This window comes from Penicillium crustosum, assembly GCF_028827405.1.
Source record: "Penicillium crustosum strain IBT 35664 chromosome Unknown utg000001l_segment0_segment0, whole genome shotgun sequence".
NCBI classification, from domain to species: Eukaryota; Fungi; Ascomycota; class Eurotiomycetes; order Eurotiales; family Aspergillaceae; genus Penicillium; species Penicillium crustosum.
The window spans coordinates 2883238-2909815 of NW_026623122.1; the positions used below are offsets into that span (position 1 = coordinate 2883238).

The window sequence follows — 26578 nt, forward strand, 5'->3', positions numbered from 1 at the left end:
ATCTCACAGCAGTCTGCTTCCGACGTGAAGAATACCATGTACAATCCGATCTTGACCAATGAATGAGGAATGGCTGGAGGGAAGGGCGTTGATACTCTTTATGCATTTGCTTTTGTTTCAGATATTATTATCTGTCCTGTTCATAGATTCCCCCGTTGATCTTCAAAAGAATAATAACGAAGCGAAGACAAATTCGCGAATGTCTCATGAACATTGTCCAAACTCGTAAGTAGTAGGGGGTGAGGACCTGGTGATCTCCAGGCTCCCCACGTAGCTTAAGTAAGGACGGAAGGTTCCGAGGACCTTCGGGTTTAGCTTGAATTCCCCAACCAACTACGGACCAGACCTTGCTCCGATCAGCAGAGATGCGGCTACCATGTGTCCCTAAAGCCCTAAGACCGAGACAGAGGCAATTGAATATTCTCAATGGTCAAAAACGCACATACACTGCCGCCGTGCTTGGCGGTGGCATCACAGGCCTGACATCCGCCTGGCAACTCGCGCAAGACCCCACATGCCGAACAATCAACCTGTTCGAGAAAACGGACCGGCTTGGTGGTTGGATGAACTCCGAAACAGTCCCTGTCGATGGTGGGAATGTGGTGTTCGAGTATGGGCCGCGGACGTTAAGGAGCTCGCTGCCAGGCTCGCTCCCTCTGCTTTACCTGGTGAGTATTACCGGCGTGCACCTACTTCCACTTGAAATAGCTTAATATGCTGACACTTCTGAAAGGCTACAAATCTAGGATTGTACAAAGACCTCATTATTACCCCGAAAACGAGCCCCGCAGCCCAGAATCGCTATATCTACTATCCAGACCGTCTTGTTCGCATGCCGGCGCCAAAGCCTGAACTTTCTTTCGGGGAGAACTTCGACAGTCTCGTGAATACTTTGAAGGAGCCGGTGTTTAACAAATTTCTCTCAGGAATAGTGAAAGATATCTTTGCTCCACCCCGGCACCCAACTGAATGGGCGGAGGATGAGTCTGTTGCAGAGTTCATCGGACGTCGTTTTGGCCCCAAAGTTGCAGATAATCTAGTTTCCGCTGTGTACCACGGAATTTATGCGGGTGATATTGATCGATTGAGTGCCCAAACACTGTTGGGTAGCATCCGCAACCTTGAGGGAGGCATTGGGGGCATCGGTGGGTTGGTTTCTGGTGGAGTTACAGCATCTCTTATCTCCAGGTCGATCTCCAAAACAAAGACTCGGAATATGGATGATTATATGGCTATAGATGTCATGCCCGCAGGCCCCGAATTAGTGCGTCGTCAGCATGATTTAGAAGTCCTTGCGGCTGGAGCTACTACTTTCACCTTTAAGAGGGGCGTTGGGCAGCTTGTCGAAGCACTGATCGCTTCTTTGAAAGCATCCGGCAAAGTCAACTTCCGAATGAACACGGAGATCAAAGCTTTGAGTTCATGGGAAAGTTCTAGTAGGATTGCGGTATGTGAATTATTCCGCATTGCGATGATATATTCCCGAGTTCTCCGGGATTTATGCTGACTGTCAATAGATGGAATATTGGTCAGCTAGACATGGTCAAATAAAGACGTTTGATTATGGATATGTCATATCCACTATTCCTCCAGTTGCACTTGCGAACATCATGCGCAAACCCGAGCAGTCAGAGGCCAACCTGAGCCCTGTGGGATTGGCCCCATCTCTACTACGCAAACAGAACTACGCTGTCACGGCAATGGTCGTTAATCTCTATTACCCAAATCCCAACCTTCTACCTGTGGAGGATGGCTTTGGATACCTCATACCGCGTTCGATACCATACGAACAGAACCCAGAATGTGGACTTGGCGTCATCTTCGCCTCGTCCTCTAGTGTAGGACACGGAACGGATCCTTCATCACCTGAACTCAGCCAAGATTCTGCACCTGGAACGAAACTCACCGTCATGCTAGGAGGTCATTACTGGGATGGCTTCGAAGAGTACCCAGATCACGACACCGCAGTGAAAATGGCCCGCGCCATGCTCAAGAGGCACCTGAATATCACCGATACCCCAACTGCCGCACGGAGTCGTCTCCAGAAGGATGCTATTCCCCAGTACACAGTCGGCCATCTGGACCGTATGTATACACTCTCGAACACAGTTCGCAAGGAGTACAAGAACCGGCTTATTCTCGCGGGCAACTGGTACAATGGAGTAAGTGTGGGCGACTGTGTTAAGCAGGGTATCTTATCTGCCACATACGGCATTGGAAGAAACCGGCTCAATGATGAACCTAGTCCGTGGCGTCCGTGGACCTCCTTTGATTATAGAAGCTGGAAACTCGAGGGTGGCATTGTGACGTCTCCTGTTCGACTGGTTGACTCCAAAATCTGATACTATGTGACTGGTTCATGTGGGTTTGCTACTTGTACTTGGGAATGTACACAAGAGAAGGCCGAAGCCATGTATATTAAATGTATCTTTATAATATCAGTATTTTTTTTCTCGTTGTAAGTTGCAAATCGACGGCGTTGGCCGGATATCATATAGTCATTCTAATGTCTAATTCACTGTCAGCCCATCCATGGACGGTAAACATCGGTCAACAAAAGGTTGAATTCGACCCATTTGAGAAGTCTGTTAACCCCCCTCATTTCTGATCTCAATTCAGAGTCAAGGGCGAGAACACCCAGACCTCCGATGGGCGGAATGGCGGATACGGTGATAACATCCGGAGTCCCTCGCAGGCAAAGCGACGGGTTCCTGGAAGGCTGGAACCGAATGGTTGCAATGTGCGCTGCGATAGGGGTAATATCTCTCACACCCCACGTGGGATAGTCTGGTGGCTCCCAAAGAATGTCTCAGGATGAGTGCAGGAAGCCCCGATGACAATGATATGCACATTGGCATATACTTGACAAATGGATATAGTATAGTAAATATAGTCTGACCCCGCAGTTGAAGGTTCAAAAAGGTATTCATGGATTCACATTGCTGTCCCCATTTTTCTTATCGCCATTGGAATCAAACCCCAACACATCCAGCTGCCGGACAAGTTCCTGGATTTTGATTACCTTCTCCAGCTGCTCGGGCAGCAGGGCCTCTCCCTGCTGCTTCTTATCGCGAAGATCCCGCGCCTGGCGGAGTTTCTTCTTCAGACTGCGGGCTTTCTTCTCCTTCTCGGCTTCGAGATCAAGCGGTTCTTCAGCAGGCTTCTCTTCCTTTGTAGGCGCAGGTGTGGGTGCGGCTGCGGGGACACGCCAGTTGTTTGACTCGGCGCCCTTGCCCTCAGCGGTGGGGCCGGCTTCGTCGGTTTCTTTCGCGTTCCGCTTGGCTTCGCGGCGTTTGGCGTTCTTGTTGCTGGCGGCGGTGGAGGCGGTGGTTGTGGGTTTCATTGCAGCCTTGGTCTTATCTTCTTCGCTGCTCAATGCTTCCGCACCCGGCACCCCACCTTTTCCTCGACTTTTCCATGCCGCCGCCGCACGATTCCTGTAAAGCTCGACATCCTCGGGGGGTTTGTAGCCGGGGCGCACGCGGATCTCCTTGCGCTTCGAGCCATCGGCACGGACCGAGGAGGGAATGTATCGTTCGCCGGTTTTGGCATCGGTGGTGATGCCGGACCTCGCGACGTTGGAGGCCATGGTGTGGTATGTAGAGTCAAATTTGAGTTATGAAGGAGTGAAACAAAGAGTAAATGATAGCAACTTGACAAAGTCAAGCTCCGAGGCAAAGATCAATATCTTTAAAGATCCAAAGTGAAAAACAACGCGAGCATTGAAAGTTGAGTGCGGAAGGCCGGAGGCTCGGCCAATCAGCGGACCGGCAATTCCCGCAGATTCAGCCTTCGCAACTTCACCCTCACAACTTCAACTCTCGTTGCCCCATCCTCCCCTCGAACCCTTTAATTTAGGTCGTGTGAAAACACCCCAATCTCTCACAATGGCTGGTGTATGTTCATACTCCCCCTCCCAGTGCTCCTATTTGCCCTTTTATGTCCAGCGCTGACTGACCTCTCATTACAGTTCGCAAACGCTATCTACTCGCATGTCTCCCCTTCCTTGGTCCTACGATCGCGATCCAAATTATCCAATTGAAATCTAACCGAGGCACTCTTCCCTGTGTTTAGGACCTTCATCCGCAAGAACACTGTTCTCCTGACCACTGCTTTTGCCGGCGCCTTCGCTTTCGAGCTGTAGGTTACATTCAGTTTCCGAGCATGTTAGACATGCTATACACCTTTATACAGAACACTGACCATGCAATGTCAAAACAGTGCCTTCGACATCACCTCCAACAAGGTCTGGGACAGCTGGAACCAGGGCGTATGTGAACCTCTTTCCTGATGGACTACAATACCCGAGGCTAGGACCTACGCTGACTATTTCTCTCACATTACAGCGCCAATGGAAGGACATTAAGCACCGTTACATGGTCAAGGAGGAGGAGGATGACGAGTAAATACACTTGCCGAAAGTGATGTTGTGTTTATTTTACCGCGGGTAAAGGGGCATGGAAAAGCCACCGAAGCTCGTGCTTGTTCTTTCTCATCCCATATGTGGGCTTGTACGCGATAGATGGAAATCTGTATTTTGGCTTTCAATCTCTCTGGTCTGTACGGTTTATGCCTCTTTACCGCATTCGTATACATCGAAAATGACCTTTTAAAACGACCTCTAAAACGACCTCTAAAAAGACATCTAAAACGAACATTGAAAGACACAACGGAGTGTTCATTTAACGTCCTTAATATCATCGGCCAAATAGATCATATCATTAGTCTTACATCGTCAAGGTGCAGAAACGCCGAATACATGTATTCTCTTTCATACCTTCAATGTTCAAGCGGTGGCGTGTTTTCTGTAGGTCAGGCCGTAGCATGTGGCGTTTACTGAAAGACCAATTCCATCGATGTCATAAACGAAAAATGTTATCTTCCAATCTCTACAAACACTTCTGATTTGGTTTCTTATATATTTTTTTTGGCCTTTTTGGGTCTTGAGCTCCACATTCAAATTTGAATCGCGTATGACTTCACCGTATCTGTGCTGATCTGTTCGCCTGCATTGGTCCACCTTCACCCGTCGCTCTCATTTCCCCCCCACCACAAAGTATCACTGTGTGAGCAACGTGAACTACATCTGAGAACCCTATCCGCTCGGTCCGGACTGATTTCTTGAATTCCCACTCGAAAATCTCTTTTCCGCCTGCATAACCGCGAAAGAAACCACCTGCGTCGGACCATTACTACCTTGAGCGCATTGTCGCGACAACGGCGCTCCGTTCCATCACCCACTTGTGATAGCCTGAGCGGCCGTTACGACCAACCGGCCACAACGATAAATCATGCTCATGCTCGGGGAATGTGAGAAGCTTCTCGGTGAGGGTCTTCTCCGTTTGCCCAAGAAACACAACTTCCGTTATGGCCCCGCCGCCGAGAAGGACCTGCTGGAGCTTCTCTTCCGATCGCTTGTCGGACACAACACAGACCTAATACAACAGCTGTTCCCAGACGGAACACCGGCCGGACCATGGAAATTGGCGGAGGCTCAAGGTGCCCGGGAAGGAGCTGAGTACAGTGAAGCAGCTCGGGGCAAGCGCTGCGGTCATATCTTCCGTGCCGGGGAAGCCACATACCGATGCGTGACCTGTGCCGCCGATGATACATGCGTGTTGTGTAGTCGATGTTTCGATTCCTCGGATCACACTGGACATCAATATCAGATTTCCCTTTCCTCTGGAAACTGTGGCTGCTGTGACTGTGGTGATGACGAAGCATGGCGCCTTCCGCTGTTTTGTGCAATCCATACCGATAGCGATAATACCAAGGGCAAGGAACGAGCGCAGCGGGTATTGCCCTCTGAGCTTGTGGCCTCGATCCGCTTGACTATATCCCGTGCACTAGATTACTTTTGTGATGTCATCTCTTGCTCTCCGGAGCAATTGCGGTTACCGAAGACTGTCGAGAGCATCATGCAAGATGAGGAGGCCTCTCGTTTGCGTCCGGACTGGTATGGCGCCGGCGATGAAGAGGAAGAAGACCCGGAATTTGTGGTCATGCTGTGGAATGATGAGAAGCATACAATTCGCGATGTCTCTCATCAGGTCACGCGTGCTTGCCGTGAACGAGATAGCTTTGGAATTGCGCGCGCTCATGAAACAAACGATATGGGCCGTAGTGCAATCAAATACTCGAGGGATCTAAATAGACTCTTAGGTGTTTCAAAGGTAATTGAGGAGATCAAGGTTACCGTCACGGTGCGCTCTGCGCGCGATACTTTCCGCGAGCAAATGTGCACCACGATAGTGGAGTGGTTGGCTGATATTGCCGGGTGTGAAATCCTCGAGGACAATGAAATCTTCAGGCAAATCATCTGTGAGGAAATGCTTACGCCCTGGAAAAAGGGCAGTGGGGCATATAACGAAGATATCGGCATGAGGGGCATTGATGATCATCAGCGGACTGAGAACCTTCCAGGTCGTACGCTTATGATCAATTTGCCTAATCATGGTCAGGTCATCCTGACCGCCGATGATGACGAAGACGACATGCTTGAAGACGATGTCATAGATGAAGATGAAGACGAAGATTATGTCGAAGCCCACGATGCTGATGATGAGGATGACGATGAAATGGACATCGAACTATCTCGTGATCAGGAAGAAGATGAAGATATGATCTTGGCGGGTGCAGACGAGGAACTTGCTCTCGCAGAACGCATTCTCCATGGACTTACTGGCACCCAGCCCCCACCTCCTCGACCGGCCGAAACCGCAGATCGGCCCTCTGCCGAACGAGGGCCGTCTGAGTCTCAAAGTCCTGGCCCCGAATCCGGCCCTACTGACTATATCCATATCCCCAAGACTCCTGGTTCGCACCGGCCAAGGCCTTCGAACACAGAAAGCCATTGGCAAGTCCGGCCGAGCATTCCCGCCCCAGGTGAAAAAGTACCACCGTATGAAGACCTGTGGCAGCGTACCCGCCTAGACTGGATGGTGCTTTATGACTTGAGGTTGTGGAAGAAAACACGAACCGACTTGCGTGATCTCTACATCAGCACTGTTGTCAATGTTCCTCAGTTCAAGCGCATTATGGGTCTTCGTTTGTCTGCATTGTACACAGCTCTAGCTCAGCTGTACCTCATTGCCGATCGTGAGCCAGACCACTCGATTGTCAATCTTTCATTGCAGCTTCTCACGACCCCCTCCATCACTGAAGAGATTGTCGTGCGAGGTAACTTCCTCACGAAGGTGATGTCTATCCTCTATACCTTCTTGACTACGAGACAAGTCGGCGAACCACAATCTGTCAACCCCAACGCCACGCTTGCATTTGATGCTGGCTCGGTTACAAACAGGCGTCTCTACCACTTCTTCCTTGACCTCCGATACCTTCTCCAATCCGAATATGTCCAGCACCGTGTGCGGACCGAGGAGCAATATCTTCCTCAATTCCTCGATCTCGTCAAACTGTCACAGGGTATTTGCCCCAATGTCCGCGCTGTTGGTGAACACGTTGAATACGAAACAGACGCCTGGATCAGTGCGTCAATTCTCATGCGGGAGATCAACAGACTTTGCCGTCAATTCTGCGAGTCTTTCCGCAACCCTGAAATGGACAACGGTGACAACCTTCTGAGGGCAATCGAGACCACCACTACCACTGCAATTCTCCATTCAGCTGGCGTAGAACGCAAGAGGTTCGACCAGGCAGAAATAAAAGATGAAGTAAGATTCAAGCAGCTGCCGCCTTTCGATTTTGAGGTCGGCGCCTCTGGCCAAGTCCCCTGCCATCGGGTGGTTGAATTCGTGGTGGAACGTGGATCTATCAGTTTCCATCATGCCCTTCACTACACACTGTCATGGCTTATTGAATGTGGGCGAGACATAAGCAGCGAGACTATGCGCGACGTTCTATTTGACGCTGCCAATGCAGCGAGGAGTGAGATCCATGCCGCCAAGACTGCCAACCCTAATAGCGTTGATGATGTTCTGCTTGCTCTTGGACCGGAAGACTTGCTTCTGGCCATGTTTGACTATCCACTGCGAGTTTGTGCTTGGCTAGCGCAAATGAAGGCTGGCATGTGGGTTCGCAATGGTCTTAGTCTTCGGCATCAAATGTCGCAGTACCGTGGAGTCTCTTCTCGTGACTTTGCCTACTACAGAGATATCTTCCTTCTCCAAACTGCCCTAGTTACTTGTGATCCTAGCAGAGTTCTTGCTTCCATTGCACACCGCTTTGGCATGGTAGACTGGATGGCTCGGAACTACATGCCCCGTCCTGGATACGAAGATACCCAGATTGTGGATGTGGCAGAGGAATTTGTGCATCTACTGGTAATCCTCCTGACGGACCGAACATCTTTGACTGCCATCGACGACAGCACTCACCTTACTCACGAAAACATCAAACGTGACATCGCTCATGTCTTGTGCTTCAAGCCGCTGTCTTTCTCTGACCTCTCGACCCGCCTTAGCGACAAGCTTCTGGACTCGGACATGTTCCAAGATGTGTTGGAAGATGTCGCCAACTTCCGCCCACCCGAGGGCTTGAGCGACTCTGGTACCTTTGAGTTGAAGCCCGAACATCTCGATCTTATTGATCCATACAGCGCACACTATACAAAGAACCAACGGGATGAGGCAGAGAATATCTATAAGGAGTGGATGGCGAAAAAGACGGGCAAGGATGCATCTGACATTGTGTTTGAGCCAAAACTCCGACCCATCAGCTCCGGCGTGTTCTCGGATCTCCCCCGATTCGCCGGCACGATGCTGTTTGCACAGATTGTCCACCAATGTTTGGAATACGTGATTTCATCGAAAGAGTGCACACCAACCATCCCACCGACACGTGTTGAAACTTTCCTTCAAGTGATTTTGCATCTTATCCTTGCAGCAGTGTTAGAAGATAATTCCGAGGAAACTGACATGGTAGAAGAGCATTCCAATTCATTCAACTGGAATGCTTTGTCAAAGACCCGAGAGATCAAGGCCGGTCATTTGACCATTGTCGGTTTATTGGAGAGAATTTCCGTGACGACTGAATTCACCGCATCTGGCCCTAAAATCCGACACATACTCAAACGTCTGTGGCAAAAGCGCCCTCGCACGTATTCATCGGCAACTGCGTCTCTCAAATTCCCCTTCGACCGAATTGACACCAACTCTCCTGCAATTGATGCAGATCACGACAAGGAGGTCAAGAAGAAGCAAGCACTGGAGAGGCAAGCCAAGGTCATGGCGCAGTTCCAGCAACAGCAGCAACAATTCTTGAACACCCAGGGTAACATCGATTGGGGTGAAGAAGATTTCAGCGATCTCGAGTCCGACACAGACGCTACCCCAGAAAAGAAGCTATGGAAGTACCCTAGCGGAACATGTATCTTGTGCCAGGAAGAGACTAGCGATTCGAGGCTATACGGTACCTTTGCCTTGGTCCAAGACAGCATAATTTTGCGACAGACCGATATCAGGGACTCCGATAGAATTCGTGAGGTGCTCACAACACCCACAAGTCTGGACAGGTCCGCCGAAGAAGTGCGACCATTTGGTGTATCTGGAGAGAACCATACCACCATCAAGCGTCTTGACTCTTCTGGTGGTGAAGTCATCAGCGAAAAGATTGGGCTGAGTAAGGGATTCAACGCAAAGAATACCCTCCGTGGGCCTGTGACTACTGGCTGTGGCCACATCATGCATTACTCCTGCTTTGAGCAGTACTTTACGGCGACGCAGCGGCGCCACACCCAGCAGATTGCGCGTCATCATCCCGAAAACACCAGCCTCAAGGAGTTTGTCTGTCCTCTCTGCAAAGCCCTTGGAAATGCATTCCTCCCTATTACTTGGAAGGGCAAGGAAGAGTCTCCCCTTATTCCGTTCACCCCCTCCGAATCATTCGACCAGTGGATGCAATTGGGTCTCAAGCACACCTTGAACCAACAGCAAAACTTCCCAGTCCTCATGGAGAAGGAGAAGGTCTATCCTCAACCATATACTGACATATTTATTGACTACTTGTCTAAGAGTCTGGTCTCTCCCCTTTCCACCAATATTGATCAACTGAGGGTCTCGTCTTTCCCAACAACTGCCCCTGCACAGTACATCACGCCAGCGCGCATGCCAATGCCAGGTGTCTTCCCTCCCACCGAAGAACTCCCGCCTTCCAGCCCACTTCAGCACGTGTCGAGTCCCTCGGACAGCCCTATGTCGGAACTGCTTCAGAGCTACAGGCGGCTGAAGAAGACGTTCAAGGCGAACAATGTCAATTCGATGTTCAACAACACTCCTGAGGCGAATGCCAACGATGATCTTGTGCATACTGATTCTCTGATTCGCAGCTTTGGTTTCAGCATTGCTGCAGTGGAGATCGCGCAGCGTGGTGTCGAGTCAGAGCCTGGCTCGACCTTGCTCGACACAATTCCTTCGTTGACGCTTACTCATCTCCGTGTTCTATCAGAGACGGCGTTGACATATGCTGCTGTTGGGTGTCTCCACTCGACGGGACCGTCAAAAGGGCGCCCAACAAATGAGTTCCAAGAGATGCACCGTCAAAAGATCTGTCAGTTACTTGTCGGGCACCCTTGTTTGAGTGGCACAGCTTTGCTTAATGATGTCCGTAACATCGAGCCTCTACTTGCTGTTGATACCTTTGTGTTCCTCGCAGAGTCATCCTTGTCTCTGCTTCCAGTGCTTGATATTGATATCAGACATCTTGTGCGGATGTGCTTCGTGGCTGAGATTGTTAAGGTCGCTGTCACTTTCATTCTTTGGCCACTGGGATTGAAGGAGGAACTCGCCAGCCACCCCGAGGACCATACCATGGCTGCTGATTTATCCGAAGAACAATTCGGAGTGACCAAGCAGTTCTTCGACTCGATCGTTGCTGAACTGAAGGCGAACTCTGTCGGCCGGGCCGAGGGCTCCTCCTTCCCCGCCGAGAGTGGCTACGTCAAAGATGGAGAGGAAACTGCCACCCCAAGCATCATTACTGCCGTCCGGCGACTTGTTACGAGCTACGGACTAGTATTCCTGCGCAAGGCAGTCATCCTCCTTCATGTTCAGCACGGCGTCGAGTTCCCCAACACAGGATTCGCCGATGTAGAGTCCTCTGAGCTTGAGCGCCTAACCAAAGCACTTCAGCTGCCTTCCATTGATGAAATTCTCATGTCTGTCAAGCCCGCGCGTAAAACAAACAGCCCATTCGACGCAGTAATTTCAGGATGGATCTTCCACTGGAACGCCTCGCGCTCAGGCATCCGCTTCGAAGACCACCGTCTCTGGCCCAGCCTGTCGCACCCTGCTATCTTTGAGCTTGTCGGCCTACCCAAGTACTTCGATAGCCTAATCGAAGAGGCAAACCGTCGCCGTTGCCCCAATTCCAAGAAGGAGCTCACTGATCCGAGTATCTGTTTATTCTGTGGAGAAATATTCTGCTCACAGGCAGTATGCTGCATGTCAAACAAGCTTGGCGGCTGCAACCAACATCTCCAAAAGTAATTATACCCTCCCACTTCATTTGCAAGTACTCTTCAGCTAATCAGTCTTCCATAATAGATGTGGTAAAAACGTCGGTCTTTTCATCAATATTCGCAAATGCACAGTACTCTATCTGCACAACAAGAACGGATCCTGGCACTACGCGCCTTACCTTGACCGCCACGGCGAAGTCGACCCCGGTCTCCGCCGTAACCGCCAACTTATTCTCAACCAGAAGCGCTACGACCGGCTACTACGCGACGTTTGGCTGTCACATTCGATCCCCGCGACTATCAGCCGCAAGCTGGAGTCAGAGATCAACAGCGGTGGCTGGGAGACTATCTAATGAACACAAAAGCGCGTTTTCTTTTGCGATTGTTGATGTGCATGCTTTTAGATTTTTTACTGTTGAATTTTTGATGACGAATTGGAAATGATCGTGATTGTGTGTGTTTAGCCCCTTTTTCTTTTCCTTTCCTTACTGTGCATTTTACCATGTTTTTTTGTCTCATTTTCACTGTATATCGGACATGCTTTTCATCAATAAGTTCACTCGGTAGTTACGATTCAAAAATATCAATCTACCTTCACCTCAAATGCGGATTGGACTTGTGAATGTATCATTAGGTTCGTTTCCCCGATGCTAATGACAAGACTATGCTTTGCTACATATATCCCCCCTTTATATCTGTTTTAACTAGTATCCAACACGCGTTTTCTCTCTTGATCTCGTGCCTTGATGCTACAATAAAGCGAAATATTGAAATTGCTAGAACGATTCATGACTTCTACATGTAGGTTGACTATGTAGTTGAATGACAGGGCGTATGTACTAGGATATATGTCTCTTTAAACTTCAATGTGATCACTTTGTACATAAATACGTGTAGCTATGAATATATATTAATACCAGCATGCTTTATATATCCTGAAAGTTTATTGCCAAAGTGGCGCCATTTTAATACATAATCTGATAAAGTATCCAAAGCAGGACTCACATAGGGAGGAATCGGAAGGGTACCAATACCGCCTCAAGGGGATCCTGACTGGCAGCATCTAGCAGTGGCATATCACTGGGTGTGTTGTTTTTGAATGAACTATGGCCATTTGGATTGAGACAATCCTTCTGGTCTTCATGAAAGTTCAGCACGAATTCACTATCGCGAAGTATGGCCTGTGGGAACTCTGTCGAATTCGCGAATTGCGGGCAGAACTTGCTTGCCGCATGCATGGTTGTCATTGGAAATGAATAAGAAGTAAATAAATAAAAGTCATCGCCCGTAGGCGATCCGGCAGCTTGAGATCAAATGGCACTCAAGCTGAGGATGGACGGGGATCCAAAGTAGCAGTGCGCCAATGTCACCAACGACAACCGCTAGGCCAAATGCCCGCCCATCCACTTGTTTATACTAGGCAGTTGTATTTACCTGAGAAATGCGAAGCACAAATAGAAAATTAAGATGCGACTTTACCAAATTGCCTCCATAATGAAACGCTTACTTTAGGGCATCCGTGGACCCGTGGATATACTAGTCTTACCTTATCAGTGCCAAGCCGGATCTCCATTTCTTGACATAAGCCTTTCTTAACTTCAGTTTCAAGCAACTTGAGCTCGCGAATCATGAATAACGAACAGTTTCGCCGGCTACTAGCCGACCAGTCATCGTCAAAACCAAAGGACCAGAGCCCAGCACCTGGTCGCGATGCATCGCGTGGCGGCGCAACCCCGGGCGGATCATTGGGGTCGCGAATGCGATCCAGTATTCCCATGACACCGTACGTTGCTTGATTTGCAGATTGCTACTATTCAACAGGAAACTAACATCTGTGGTACTGCTATAGACGTTCAGTCACTGGTGTGGACTTCGCCCGTCAGCTCTTCGAGCAACGCCGTGAGGGCGATCGACCTTCCAAGCGATTTAAGTCCTCCGCCGCGCCGAAGGGTACCTCGCTACCGACCGGCTATCAAGATCGTGCGCAATTGCGCAATGCAGAAAATGAAAATGAGAAGACCGCGGGCTTGGAGGCGCGGATCAAGGCACTAGAGGATATGGTTAAGTTGGGACAAATCGACCAGGCAACATTCGACAAACTCCGCCGAGACCTCGGAGTCGGAGGTGACCTCGCAAGCACACACATGGTCAAAGGACTGGATATGGATTTGTTGAGGAGGATTAGAGCTGGCGAGGACGTGTCGCAAGCGGCCGAAAAACCTGCGCCGCCCCCCGAAAAAGAAGACGTGGATGAGGAATTCGAGCGTATGATGGAAGAGAAGGGGCTCGAGGAGCTTGCTGCTGCACCAAAGCAACCGAAAGAAAAGAAGAAAGGGACCATGGCACCGCCGCCTGCGAGGCCGAAGACCCGCGATGAAATTCTGCGGGAATTGAAGGCAAGCCGTGCTGCTGCTGCTGCGCCTGCTCCACCGGCGGAGTCAATCCTCGGTTCAAAATTCAAGAAGCTGAGCGACGGAAAACCCGAGAAGAAGCGCTTTGTAGAGCGTGATGAGACCGGCCGTCGACGCGAAGTGCTTCTTATCACAGATGCGCAAGGAAATACGAAGAGGAAGACCAGGTGGCTTGATAAGCCTATTGAAGCGCCTGTGCCTCCTGCGGGAGACCTTATGATGCCCGATAAAAATATGAAACCCCTTGGCATGGACGTTCCAGCTGATATTGCTGCCCGTGCTGCTGCACAAGAGGCACCCGAGGACGAGGACGACGACATCTTTGCCGGTGTCGGTGATGATTACAATCCCCTCGCTGGAATTGAAGACGAGTCATCGTCTGATGAAGATGGTGAGGTGGCAGATTCGACTACTCGCAAACCTGAAAAGGCTACTGTTAGCGAAGAGAAGCCGTCCGCCATCCCTGAAATAGCACCTGCAAAGCCCAAGAACTACTTTGCGACTGGGACCTCCACTACAGAGGAGGAGACTATGGACCGATCCAACCCCCTCATCAAAGATCCAACCATTCTTGCAGCCCTCAAACGAGCTGCAGCTCTCCGACAGAGCTCCCCCTCGGCAGAGGACGACGCAGACCAGCCTTCTGATGCAGCAGCCCTTCGTCACAAGCGCTTCATTGAAGAGGCACGTCGCCGAGACGCCATGGATGCTGCAGATATGGATATGGGATTCGGAGGAAGCCGCAACGACGACGCAGAGGAGGACGATGGTCCCCTGCTCGACTTTGACGACGACGAACGAGGCGGGAAGAAGAGAAAGCGTGGGCCCAAGAAAAAGAAGGGTGACAAAGATAACGTCACGGATGTTCTGCGTGTTGTCGAGGGTCGCAAGAAGGAGGCTTCATAAGTGCCATTGCCAGGAACCCCAGGTCTTGGGCTCTCCGTTTTCCCATACATGTACGTTCGACTATGGAATCGATATGGGAGATATTTGATACCCTGCTATGCTATGCGTTCTCTACTTGTCTATGAAACCCACGGGTCCGCAAAGACCATCCAGTCATCTCTAGCGTTTACAAGCTGCCGTATTAGCCTTTTTCTAAACTTTGCTGGGTATCATTCTTAGTATGCAACGAAGACTGCACACATAATCTACGTATTTACCCCCAAGTAGCCGTCCGCTTGGCTGGCCTTTACCTTCGACGATGTAGGACTTCGATAGCCTGAATAGCTAGTTGGGTAGACACGCTATGCATAACAGAATACCCCGATGTCTTTTCTAGTATCGATATCGAGCAGTCTCGTGGACATCTGCGTCACCATTTACTACGTCCTACTTGTATGGCTAAATGTATTCCGTCGATACCTTCGGCGTCGGACATATGAGATGAGTTCTGGATTGAAGTATACTTGGCTAACATGTCCATGTGATCTCAGGTTTAGGCTTCGTCTCCCTCTGCAGAGGATGGTGTGTCGCCTATACAGATGGCTACTAGTATAGATGGCTGTATATCTTCACAATACTCTACAGGATATCACTACACCTAGGTAGATATCAATATCTCCCAAAGGGAGCTAGTTGTAGCTGACTCCTGGAGTTGTCACGTCTCCCTAGACAGGTCATCGTTATATCCAGGGTCTCGAGACACGATACACGTTAACTTAGAGAGGGTAGTACTTTCCCTTTCCCAGACAAACTACTTTCCCTAAAATGGAAGGACCCCCCAGATGCACTCCCACCTTCGACATATAAATACCCTCCTCCCCTTCCCCCTCTCCCAATTCTTTCTTTCCTCCTACATCCATCTTCTCTCCATACTTCCATCCACTTTTCATCCACTTTTCATCTGGACCATGTTGACTGGTGAGTACCTTCCATCATTCCAAGGTTTGTTCCTTCCTTTCTTCCTTCCTTTCTTCCTTCCACTTGTTCCTTCCACACTTGTTCCTTCCACACTTGTTCCTTCCACACTTGTTACTTCCACATTTGTTTCTTCCACTTCTATGTCTCGTCACGTCTACGTGTTTTGTGTCTTGTCTTGTTGTCTCTTTTTTTCCTTTCTTACCCCATCCTGTCCCTGCTACTTCATGGGTTTTGTCTCATCATATTGTGATTATCGTTATAGTCCCCTAACTCCACCACATCATGGAATCATACCTGCCTCCTGATACCTCGTCATGTATCTATGCATATCATTTTCTCATGTCCCACATCAATGAACAATGTTGGAACCTGTTGTTCTGTTACTCAGCTAACGAATTGCAGAGACAAAAACACCAGTCCATGCTTGTGATACATACCCACTCTGCTTGATATGTTCTTTCTGCTCATGGGACGAGTGATCCCCATGGTGAGACACTTTATGCTCCAGGTGAGAACTCAAGCGTTACATCAACCACCAGGGTTCTTTTGGCTCGCAATGAGTGGAAGATCTCACCAGTCCATTGGCTGACGCAGGGAAACTTTTTCTTCCTCTACTTTTAGGGATTCAATTTATACTTTCTTTGCCTGCTACACATTCACAGTAGCGTTCGATCTTTTCCAGGTGAGAACTCCAGCGTTATCAACCACCAGGGTTCTTTTGGCTCGCAATGAGTGGAAGACCTCACCAGTCCATTGACTGACGCAGGGAAACTCTTTTCTCCTCTGCTTTTAGTGGCACTTTTGCATCTCCTTTCCTGCATCGAACAGGGCCTTGCATGATGAAAAATGACACTAGCCTGGACTACGGACGAAAAAGGCCACACAGGTCATGATGCCACCACCACCGTCATCATCAATGTGAACATCGACATCAATGTCGGAAGGAAATGCCCAATCTTCCATCTCCACACATCCCATTCAGGTGAGATCTCACAGCGGAAAAAATTGGAAAGGAGGTTGAATACACCAATATCAACCAACCTCCATAGACAGTTAGAAAGAGTTCTGCGACGGGATCTCACCAGCTTTGCTGACGCTTGTTGGTATTACCAGGAACCTCCCGTCGATACCACCAGGCAAATTTACAAAATATGCCAACACGAACTCAGTTTACCCCCAACGGTGCAAACAGCAATCATCCGAGAAGCATGCACCGGGAATTTCCGCATTACATATTCAGGTGAGGTTCTTGAGCGGACAACACATGGAATGGAGGTTGAATACAACCCAAACGGACAACCCTCCCCCAAACCAACCTCCTTAGATAGCTAGATAGAGTTCTGCGATGATAGGCCTCACCAGCGTTGCTGACACTTGTTGGTTTTTACCAGACATCTCCATACCAGCGACCGAACCAACAAATGCCAATTTGCCCAATTTGATATCCAGAACTACTTGATCCTTCTGGACCCCTCGATTTCACCAGCAGACCCAGCAACTTCTGCCGGTCCACCGCAAGTGAATCTCCAAGGCATAGTACCTTGAGCATTCATATACTGGCCACCCGCACACGACACATTCAGGTGAGATCCCACAGCGGAAGGAAATTGGAAAGGAGGTTGATACACCACCACCAACCAACCTCCATAGATAGTTAGATAGAGTTCTGCGACGGGGTCTCACCAGCTTTGCTGACGCTTGTTGGTCTTTACCAGGCACCTGCATATCAACAACTGGCTCGGCGAGACCTGCCAGCTTGAGTCTACTTTAAGTCGTTTTCCAGCGCAGAATACTGCCGAAACCAAACATTGCATATTCAGGTGAGGTTCCTGAGCGGATAACACATGGAATGGAGGTTGAATACAACCCGAACGGACAACCTCCCCCCTCGCCCCACCCCTAAAACCAACCTCCTTAGATAGTTAGATAGGGTTCTGCGATGATGGGCCTCACCAGCTTTGCTGACACTTGCTGGTTTTTACCAGGAATTCTCATATCACCACCCAGCTCGGAACAACTTGCCAGCCTACTTCAGCTTGTTGTTCAGCCCTGGCTTGTCTTTTCAGACACATCTACTGGACCCGACACTCCAGCTTGCCATTTAGCATTGCCAATGCCACCGTCCAACAAACACGCACAAAATTACCGCATAATCTTGCATCTTCAGGTAAGGTCCCTGAGCGGATAACACATGGAAAGGAGGTTGAATACACCAACACCAACCATCCTCCTTAGATAGTTAGATAGAATTCTGCGATGATGAGCCTTACCAGCTTTTGCTGACGCTTGTTGTTTTTTACCAGGTATTATTATTCTCACACATCCACGCCGTCTATTCCAGCTTGCTTAGAATTCAGTGTGCTGCACTGATCTCTCCAACATACGATACAAAAATGACCGCGCACTCTTCCATCTTCAGGTAAGGTTCCTGAGCGGACAACACATTAAAGGAAGTTCAATACAACCAAAACGGATAACCATCTCCCATGCCAACCTCCTTAGATAGTTAGATAGAGTTCTGCGATGACGGGCCTTACCAGCTTTTGCTGACGCTTGTTGTGTTTCTAGGTTCATCCCAACAGCCAAACAGACAAACTAGTCCATCGACCCAGATTCGCTTGCTACTAGGCCCTGCATATTGCTTAACGGCACCTGATTGGTCTTGATCAAGTGAGATTATGCCCTGCACACTCGAAGCCGTACAATTGGCTAACCAAGTCTAGATGCATTTTTCCTGGGGATGATTGACGAACAACACTTGAAACCTCAGTGCTTTGGCTTCGATCAGAAAATGAGGTTGGGTCTCTTCAGCCTTGTGCATCTCGGTTCGCTGCTAGTTTACAGCGATCTGGTGGTGAATATTCTATGTTGTCTCTACTTGAGCCACAGGATGGAGACCGCGGTCAAGTTTCGGGGACCGGTTCCATTTCGCTAGGCTTACCCATCCCAAGGATAATCTGCAAGTGCGATGAAGTGGGTTCCCGAGGTTGGCTGGATGGGTGGAGCTTATCTCGGTCGCTTGCAATATTGTCCCTGGGATGGGCTGGGTGGTCAGTAGGGGGACTGCGCAGATCCGTTCTCTGACAATATGTTCTCGGCTCCAGTAAAGATTGCAGTGCATGACTTGGCTAACCGGCTTTGGGACACGAAATTCAGCGTTGTGATCTGCTGGATGCAGCCGGAGACAAGCGGTGGCAATTCCTTGAATTTCAGAGAAATTCAAGAATATCTGCTGGGACATGACAGTGGTCGCCATTCAAGGGTTTGATGGAGGCAACATGTGGAATTCATCATCGGGACGTTGTGGCTTGGACATCTGGCAATTATGTCTGTTATGGGACAAACCTGCCTTCAAACGCGAAAGTTACAATGGGGAGCTATGCCCTGTAACATAACTGGACAACCCCGTTCATCACAGAATATCATCTCAAACACAACAAGAAAAATGAAGGACGGGAGAAACAAAAGGAAGAAAACAACACCGACACCACCACCACCACCACCACCAGCGGGAGAAGGCGAAGGCAACAGGGTCTCCAACACATCACTTCGGTCAACATTCTCATGCCTTGTGTCTACCCATAGGCAACATAACTCTTATCGGAAATCCAGGTGGCGATCCATTTGAGCAGTATCAATACTTCACGGGGCGACAAGGCAACGAGCGAGAGGAGCTCGCTCACCGAGCGAAACGTCGAACATCATGGATGGCCTGGGGATATTATGAAAGGGGTGGTGGCGATATTCAAGTTACAAAAGCCGAACTAGGTTAGGCCACTCGGGGGAATCAATGTACATAAGGGGAATTGAACATCATACATACAACAATTCGACCTTGCAAGAACTGAGCTTATGTCACAAAATTCAGTAGACCTACTATCAAAGACTGCTTTTCGTGATAATACTGGGGAAAAACCAAGAAAAAAATAGCTATTGGTGGTGTTCTATCTTGTTTGCCAAATTAGAAAACAGGGAGCAATATGGAATCCCTTGGGTTGTCTGAAACATGCTCTCGACTGGGCATAATTCCACCTTCTAGGAGATGTTGACGCGGGTATCGGGGTAATTGATTTATTATCCACATCTCTGGTTCCCCTGCTCAGACAACATGATCAGATCAACGCCAAGTAGCGCCCCTAGACACCAGAAGCTTTGAATTCCCATCAAATATCAGGTATAGTCCAACCGACCAAGTCACGAACGGGACAGCACTTTCTTCTGTATCCCCACATGTACATAAAAGCTCTCCACCTAGAGAATGGGTGCAGCTTGTAACACCACCAGCAGTATTGCCAACGCTCATTCTGCAGTTGACGAACTAAACGCAATTCCGAAACTGGTTCACGCCATAGGAGCTCAGTGACCCCCGTTTTCCGCACCCGAAGAAATGACTGGTAGCAAACGAAGAGATATTTGCAAGTGAGTGCGACGCAAACTTGGTCTGTTACCCAGAGGAATGTGAAGAGTGTTTCCACTATTTCTGGTGGAATCTTTTGAAAATTGTCGACTGGTAGGGGTCTCTGTTGGTTCTTCTGTTGGGTTGTCCGTCGGTGCCGTTGGAATATAGATTTCATCTTCGTAGGTGGAATTGTATGGTGATTGCCCACATTGGAGTATAGTGAAATGGCTAAGAAGTGAGATGGGGGAATGGAATTGACTTCTCTAGTCGATCTCTTTTACGCTGATGGGCGTCATCAATTTGCGGACCACCCATGGATTTATATCAGCTTAGGGTTATACCGCTCTCTTTTTCCCTTTTGCACCCCCCAAAAAAAACACCCCGTCGACGATTTGATTGGCACAAGCTTGTGGATTACGAGGATGGTATTGGAAGATGTCCAAATAAAATATACACACTGTTCTGTGTCTAGGACTATATCTGTATCTCCATTGTAAAAAAGAACATATTAAGAATGTAAAAATGCAGGCCATTTCCACGTGTCATCCGTAACCGCCCAAAGCCCCTCAAATAACCACCTCCCTAGAGGCCCCGATTCAATAAAAGCCTCATACCCTAAAAGATCAACTCTGTAATGACCCCACTGCATCAAAAGTTGCCCGAGTCCACGACGACGAAATTCCGGATGGACACCCACTCGATTCACACCTAATCACTACCGCCAGCTCTCATTCAATCCCCCGTTTCTCTCTAGCAAAAAACCCCACCTGCATGAGGCCGCTGGAACCAGCACTGTTGCGGATGCAGGAATTGAGTCGCGACGTGGGAGGCGTACTTTGCCCGCTGCTTGCCAGTTATAACACGCCCCTGAATAGTAAAATCATCTTCTTGAGCTCATCTACAAAATCTCCTAAATATGGGAAGCCTTACAGTTGACTTCCCCTAGAAAGTGCATGCCATCTTATGGTCAGCTTGGGGGATATAGCTCGTTTCTTTGGGCCGATATCTATCCGAGTCCAATGCAAGTTTTCTGTAGGATTCAGTCACACTAAATGATCTATCAACTCTTATTAAACAATAGCATAGACAAGTACTCGTCATGGTAGTTCGGTCAATCGCCTAACTTCGTTTGCTGGAGCCTCGAAGATCTTAGGTGCTTCATTCTGAGCCTGTCCGTTGTGGGACTTTGAATCCATCGCGGGCTGAGTTTGAGATGTGACAGGAATGCTCTCATTGACCTGGGTTGAGCTCTTAGACCTGCGGCGGACAAAGAAGAATAGCGCGAGAGCCGCAACGAAAGCACCCCCGAGTCCGACGCCCACTCCCACGCCAACTTTGGTACCATCTGATAGTCCGCTATTTCCCTGGCTATTATGGCCTACAGTGGTGGCCGTAGCGACCGCTTGGGTTGTAGTTGAGGAAGTGCTCAAGCTAGGTGTAGGTACCGTGGCCTGTGTAGTTGAAACGGCAAGGCTTGATGTGGTAGAAGTCGCTGAGTCGTCTTTGGTGATATTGAAGTAATGACTGGCGAATATTTCATTCAGGTCGTTAATATTCGAAGCATTGCGGATTTGGAAGAAAAATATTTCCCCATTGCTCAATTTTCTATTCGTTGACACGATCCAGTCATAAAAGGTGACTCCGTAGAGGTTGGCTGAGAGTGTTTGACTGTGTTAGGAAGTTGTTGGCAAGAGGTCAAGGCCTAAATGGATGACATACTTTGCACCCATTCAAAGTCTGAGTTATCATTTTGCCATAGCATGATTGAAAAGATCTCCAACGAAGTATCCCAGCGCATCTGCACTGTCTCCCCAAGAGTGTAAACCGGATTATTCTGGTACTCATGAATGGGACCTCCCGTCGGTGGATTGTAGAAGATCCCCGGTTCCGCAAATGCACAGGCGCATGTTAGCAGGAGGACTAAGAAGTGCTTCATGAAGGAACACAGGAGATGGAGACAAAGAGTGAGTAGTAGGTATGACAGAGTCGTCAGACAGAGTTTGCGCAAGGACTGAGACTCAACCCATAGGGTCTGGCTTAGGGAAAGGGGGTTTTCTGGTTCCAAAGCACTAACTGATTCGCTAGACCCTTCTTAGTTAGTCCTTCCAAGGTCCCTAAACACCGATTCAAGATAGCGAGCACAGGATTTGCTCCGGATGATCTAGTATGGCCGTGCGTAGCTGAAAGCAGTTAGACCTCAGGACATGTACAGAGTATGCAACAATGATTCGAGCCTCCATCAAGTATGGCCCCGTAAAAGTCCGTCTCCCGTGGAGATGGTCAGGTCCGAATAGTACCGTGAGCCAACCCAATCACACGCTAAAGCCTAGCGCGGGAGATTTCCACGGGTAGTGTCTATGCGGGACCGTCTTAGTGCAGCCTTGGAACCCCCCGCCCCCTCTCCCCAGCATTTGATTGGGCAAGCGGAAACTCAATTCAGAATGTTAATTTACTCTTGATTGCATGTATATCGCCCATTGAGCGATATGTTGAGACATGAAGTGTGCTCTTGCGGTATCTTTAGAAGAAAATGTTCGACCCATACGTGTATTCGCAGGTGATCTCATAGTTTACTTGCGAAATGAGGGAGTTACCGAAACGTGCCATGGGTGGCTAGGGCGGCGGCGCCGTCCACTAGACAAGGGTACAAGGTACTAACTATCTGACTAGCGTAGCGTTACTGACTTCACGTGTTATTGATGCTGATCGTTGTTGCGGCCCCTTTCAGGGGACCTGTCTCGGAAGCTGGATTGATTTAATCATCGCATTTCACACCCGATCGAAGGTATTCAATGCGGCTGCCCTGAGACATGACATAGAGACAATGCCATTTAGCGTCCACATGTTGCTCTCATCCCGTCAGACCTCTTTCGTCCTTTTCGCCGCACTCCTCGTTTCTTGTTGGGTTTTTTTTCGCCCCCTCTATTTATCCCCAACGCGCGAACCTGCTTCGGCATCCGTCTTCCCAACAATTCCCCCACATCCAGAAGAGAGCGCAGGTAACGAGACATTGGGAGTAAGCCACTCTCTTGACTACATTGGTCTGCAAGCTTGCTGACCCAAAGAAGTTCCAACAGATACTTGCTTTATCCCACAGTGAATCATGGCGGACTCGGGGCCTTGTCGCCGCCGCTAGATTGACTGGGCTTCAAATCACGATTCCCCCACAGCCACCAACACACCCAGATCTCATCAACGCATTTGCTCGTCTAGGTCCCCATGAGCAAGAGAAAGATCACCCTACCCCCGGTGGCAGCCGGGCGTGGCTTGCGCACCTTGATCTGATCAAATTTGCTTACCAATCCAATTTTCAAACCACCCTTATCATTGAGGATGATGTTGACTGGGATGTATCGGTCAGAACACAAATGAAGAATATTGCATCCGCAGTGAGATCCTTGACAAAGACCGCTCAAGACGAAAGGTGGCCGTACGGTTGCGGCTGGGATGTCCTTTGGATTGGCCATTGTGGAGAATACTGGGAGGAAGGATTTGAGACAGTTCTCTTTGAAGATGATACAGTGTGCCCACATGCAAACTACAGTGGTTGGGCACATCAATACCTGTCCCGCCTACCTGACGGAAAGCGAGCTATATATTGGTCCAACAACCCAGTCTGTTCGTTCGCTTATGCGTTGTCTCATGATGGTGCTAGGAAAGTGTTGGGGCTAACCGGAGCTGGTCAAGGTGAGGCATTCGACATCAAGATGATGGGTGAATGCAAGGCTGGCAATCTCAGGTGCATCTCTGTGGCGCCAGAAGTCATCCATCAATATTTCCCACCTGAGGAATATAGGCTGAAAAGCTTGGTGGATATTGGCAATGGAGAAGCACCAGGGCCGGAAGATGCTGTTTTCGAATCTACAAAGGGCACTACAGAGAACATCTTACATAGCGCACGTTGCCAGGCTCTCTGGGCTGATACCTGTCTCAAATAATAGCCTCTTGAATACTTAAAATGTCATGTGTGCCATGATCTTTGATATTGAAAAACACAACCCGAAAGGACCTCCAACTATGCCGTGCAAATATGAGAAGAGTGGTATTCACAACCAAAATGAGCTAGAATAAGGCATCAAAGGCGTCACAGGAGTTCATCGGCCAGACCCACGGTTATCAAGAATAAGATGCTGGGGAACAGCACTACTCGTCGTTTCACTGTTCGTATCTTTAACGCTCAATTTATAGTGGATCTTGTTTCAAAGTAGGCCTCGTGGCCTAAGTAAAGAGATTAAATCTTAAATTTAGAAGAAATATTTGACCCATACATGTATTCGGAGGTGATCTCATAGTTTACTTCACGGTCAGAAGTATTCGCTCCAGAGCAGCGTCTTCCTCTATTTCTACAGGCTTGCCTATTGATGTCCACCGACCTTTTTCTCTTTGGATGGATAGTTCAATATCGTATCCAGTTTGTGGTGCCGATCTTGGGGACCGCACTTGTTGGCCTTGGGCTCGCAGCGACCTCCATCTCGTTACAGACGTATATTAGGGACTCATTTGGAATTTATGCCGTCAGCGCGACCAGTGCAACGATGGTGGTGAGGAACACGACCGCTGTGTTCTTGCCCCTTATGGGACCACCCTTATTTGATGCGCTGGGATACCACTGGGGTGGGACACTTCTAGGATGTATAGTTTTAGTTCTCTCGCCTTTGCCGTTGTTTTTAATCAAGTATGGAGAACGGCTACGTGCTAGGAGGGGGTTTCAGTATGAGGACCATGTTAGAGAGATTGAAGATCCTTAGTATAACCTATAGCTCAGCGATGGACAGGAGATATATAAACGCCCACCCCTAGACGTAGTTGACACAAGGTTGTGGGCCCTGGTCCGTGCGCCTTAAACCTACCTTAGGTACAAAGGGTATGCTTACCTACTTCCGACTTCTGACTTCTTCCTGCCACTACCTATTCAGAGGCGATTTCGGCGACAGCCTCGTGCGAGCACTTATTTACTTCATGCTATTGTCACATTTGTGGAGATACAGGTTCATCATGACGGAAGCTGCAGGCACATCAAGACATCAGCCCCGCAAACCGCGTCCCGAAAAGCGGCAAAAGCGGCCGCAACTTACCCATTTCCTGTGTCTCCCTCTGGTAAACGCCAAATCGCTATCGCAGTTAGAAGAATCGCTCGCGACCTTCAAAACAGCTCATATCACTGATCCCGGGCCAGCTTCTCAACCGTCCTCCAATAGCCAACGGGACACCTCCCGCCTGGGTCTTCCCAGCACAGCTTTTCGTCCACTAGGCACACTTCATCTTACTCTTGGAGTGATGAGTCTCCCCAATAAAGAGCGTCTCGATCAAGCTCTTACTTTTTTCCAATCCCTCGATCTAGCAGACCTAATGAAAGAGGCGGAGCGAGTCAGCGCTCAGACACAACAGAAAAGAACCCTCCACCGATCATCGCCCTTGACTGTATCTCTCGAGTCATTACATGCTCTGCCACAAGGTCAATCAGCAACCATATTACACGCTTCACCTGTCGATCCTACAGGCCGCTTGCTTCCATTTTGCATAAAGCTACGTGACAAATTCATTGAAGCTGGCTTCATCCAAAGTGAGCCCGAGAAAAGACCAGCAGGAAGACAAAAGCCCGCGAATCGCTTTGTCCAAGACTTTCCTGTGCCCTCTGAATCTGCTACTATCTCTAGTGATGTGTCTTTACATCCACGAGAAAGCGAAATTCCCTCTACAACCCCCGGCGTATCGAGAAAGCCAGATCCATCCATAGCAATAATACCCCGACAACCAAAACAGCGACCACTCCTCCTGCATGCGACTATTGTCAATACCATTTATGTTCGCGGACGACAAAGCCAGAACAAGGATGCGAAAAAACATGGTCCACCCAAACGACTTACATTTGATGCTCGCAACCTGATCTCGCAGTATCGTAATTACTACTCTGAAGGCAATCAAACTATCCCACACCCAGGACCTAATGTCTCTCCCGGGAACACGGAAAGTCACCACCGCCGTACGAAATCCTCACCAATCCCAAACAAAAACATTATTCCCACCAGGCATGAAAACCACTCGGCCACTCCTCCTCCCCCACCGTCACAGGGCCATCCTTTCATTTGGGCAAGGGAAATCCCTCTGGATACTATTTGCATCTGTGAAATGGGCGCCAAGAAACTATATCCTGGGGTTGACGACCGTCAGGGTTTGAATGAACGGCTCGGCGAGAAGTATACGGTTGTTGCAGAACGGAGTCTGAATCCACGACTGACATCGCCCCCCTTGTCGAACACAAACGCCTCCACGTAACAACCTGCCATCCAGCAGAAAATGATCAATTGGGGATATGCTTGTAAATAGAATCTGTATCTTAGATATATCTATGAGAAAACTAAATTCTTTTAGAGATTTGCTTCCATTGCTGTATTGCTAGTAATATTAATGAGTAACCTAGATCCCAAGCCTGCTTGGGTTGCGGATGGTACATGTGGGTGGGCTTGCTCATCATGAAGTGAGTTGCGT

The 26578-nt window shown here is 49.0% G+C and overlaps 10 protein-coding genes across 10 annotated transcripts; 7 read left to right on the forward strand and 3 right to left on the reverse strand.

Moving 5' to 3' along the window:
- Window positions 1–365: 365 nt before the first annotated feature.
- Window positions 366–2342, forward strand: hem14 (oxygen-dependent protoporphyrinogen oxidase; the record flags this gene model as incomplete). Its single annotated transcript, XM_056868839.1, has 3 exons — window positions 366–668; window positions 734–1447; window positions 1518–2342. 3 exons carry the CDS (start codon window positions 366–368, stop codon window positions 2340–2342), a joined length of 1842 nt encoding a protein of 613 aa, XP_056733623.1.
- A 584-nt stretch (window positions 2343–2926) lies between these two features.
- On the reverse strand, window positions 2927–3589 carry N7487_001092 (putative RNA binding protein Pym; the record flags this gene model as incomplete). The annotated part of the gene is made up of 1 exon (XM_056868840.1): window positions 2927–3589. One exon carries the CDS (start codon window positions 3587–3589, stop codon window positions 2927–2929), a length of 663 nt encoding a protein of 220 aa, XP_056733624.1.
- Window positions 3590–3887: 298 nt separating this feature from the next.
- Window positions 3888–4406, forward strand: N7487_001093 (cytochrome b-c1 complex subunit 9; the record flags this gene model as incomplete). Its single annotated transcript, XM_056868841.1, has 5 exons — window positions 3888–3896; window positions 3971–3990; window positions 4075–4140; window positions 4222–4270; window positions 4347–4406. The coding sequence occupies 5 exons, from the start codon at window positions 3888–3890 to the stop codon at window positions 4404–4406; spliced, it is 204 nt and encodes a 67-aa protein (XP_056733625.1).
- Window positions 4407–5291: 885 nt separating this feature from the next.
- On the forward strand, window positions 5292–11769 carry N7487_001094 (putative ubiquitin-protein ligase E3 component (UBR1); the record flags this gene model as incomplete). Its single annotated transcript, XM_056868842.1, has 2 exons — window positions 5292–11440; window positions 11502–11769. 2 exons carry the CDS (start codon window positions 5292–5294, stop codon window positions 11767–11769), a joined length of 6417 nt encoding a protein of 2138 aa, XP_056733626.1.
- A 648-nt stretch (window positions 11770–12417) lies between these two features.
- On the reverse strand, window positions 12418–12654 carry N7487_001095 (uncharacterized protein; the record flags this gene model as incomplete). Its single annotated transcript, XM_056868843.1, has 1 exon — window positions 12418–12654. The coding sequence occupies one exon, from the start codon at window positions 12652–12654 to the stop codon at window positions 12418–12420; it is 237 nt and encodes a 78-aa protein (XP_056733627.1).
- Window positions 12655–13044: 390 nt separating this feature from the next.
- On the forward strand, window positions 13045–14733 carry N7487_001096 (uncharacterized protein; the record flags this gene model as incomplete). Its single annotated transcript, XM_056868844.1, has 2 exons — window positions 13045–13199; window positions 13266–14733. 2 exons carry the CDS (start codon window positions 13045–13047, stop codon window positions 14731–14733), a joined length of 1623 nt encoding a protein of 540 aa, XP_056733628.1.
- Window positions 14734–16536: 1803 nt separating this feature from the next.
- On the forward strand, window positions 16537–17022 carry N7487_001097 (uncharacterized protein; the record flags this gene model as incomplete). Its single annotated transcript, XM_056868845.1, has 2 exons — window positions 16537–16672; window positions 16748–17022. 2 exons carry the CDS (start codon window positions 16537–16539, stop codon window positions 17020–17022), a joined length of 411 nt encoding a protein of 136 aa, XP_056733629.1.
- Window positions 17023–21186: 4164 nt separating this feature from the next.
- Window positions 21187–22025, reverse strand: N7487_001098 (uncharacterized protein; the record flags this gene model as incomplete). Its single annotated transcript, XM_056868846.1, has 2 exons — window positions 21187–21743; window positions 21809–22025. The coding sequence occupies 2 exons, from the start codon at window positions 22023–22025 to the stop codon at window positions 21187–21189; spliced, it is 774 nt and encodes a 257-aa protein (XP_056733630.1).
- An 888-nt stretch (window positions 22026–22913) lies between these two features.
- N7487_001099 (uncharacterized protein) lies at window positions 22914–24027 on the forward strand (the record flags this gene model as incomplete). Its single annotated transcript, XM_056868847.1, has 2 exons — window positions 22914–23105; window positions 23167–24027. The coding sequence occupies 2 exons, from the start codon at window positions 22914–22916 to the stop codon at window positions 24025–24027; spliced, it is 1053 nt and encodes a 350-aa protein (XP_056733631.1).
- A 1057-nt stretch (window positions 24028–25084) lies between these two features.
- Window positions 25085–26365, forward strand: N7487_001100 (uncharacterized protein; the record flags this gene model as incomplete). Its single annotated transcript, XM_056868848.1, has 1 exon — window positions 25085–26365. The coding sequence occupies one exon, from the start codon at window positions 25085–25087 to the stop codon at window positions 26363–26365; it is 1281 nt and encodes a 426-aa protein (XP_056733632.1).
- Between the last annotated feature and the right edge of the window lie 213 nt (window positions 26366–26578).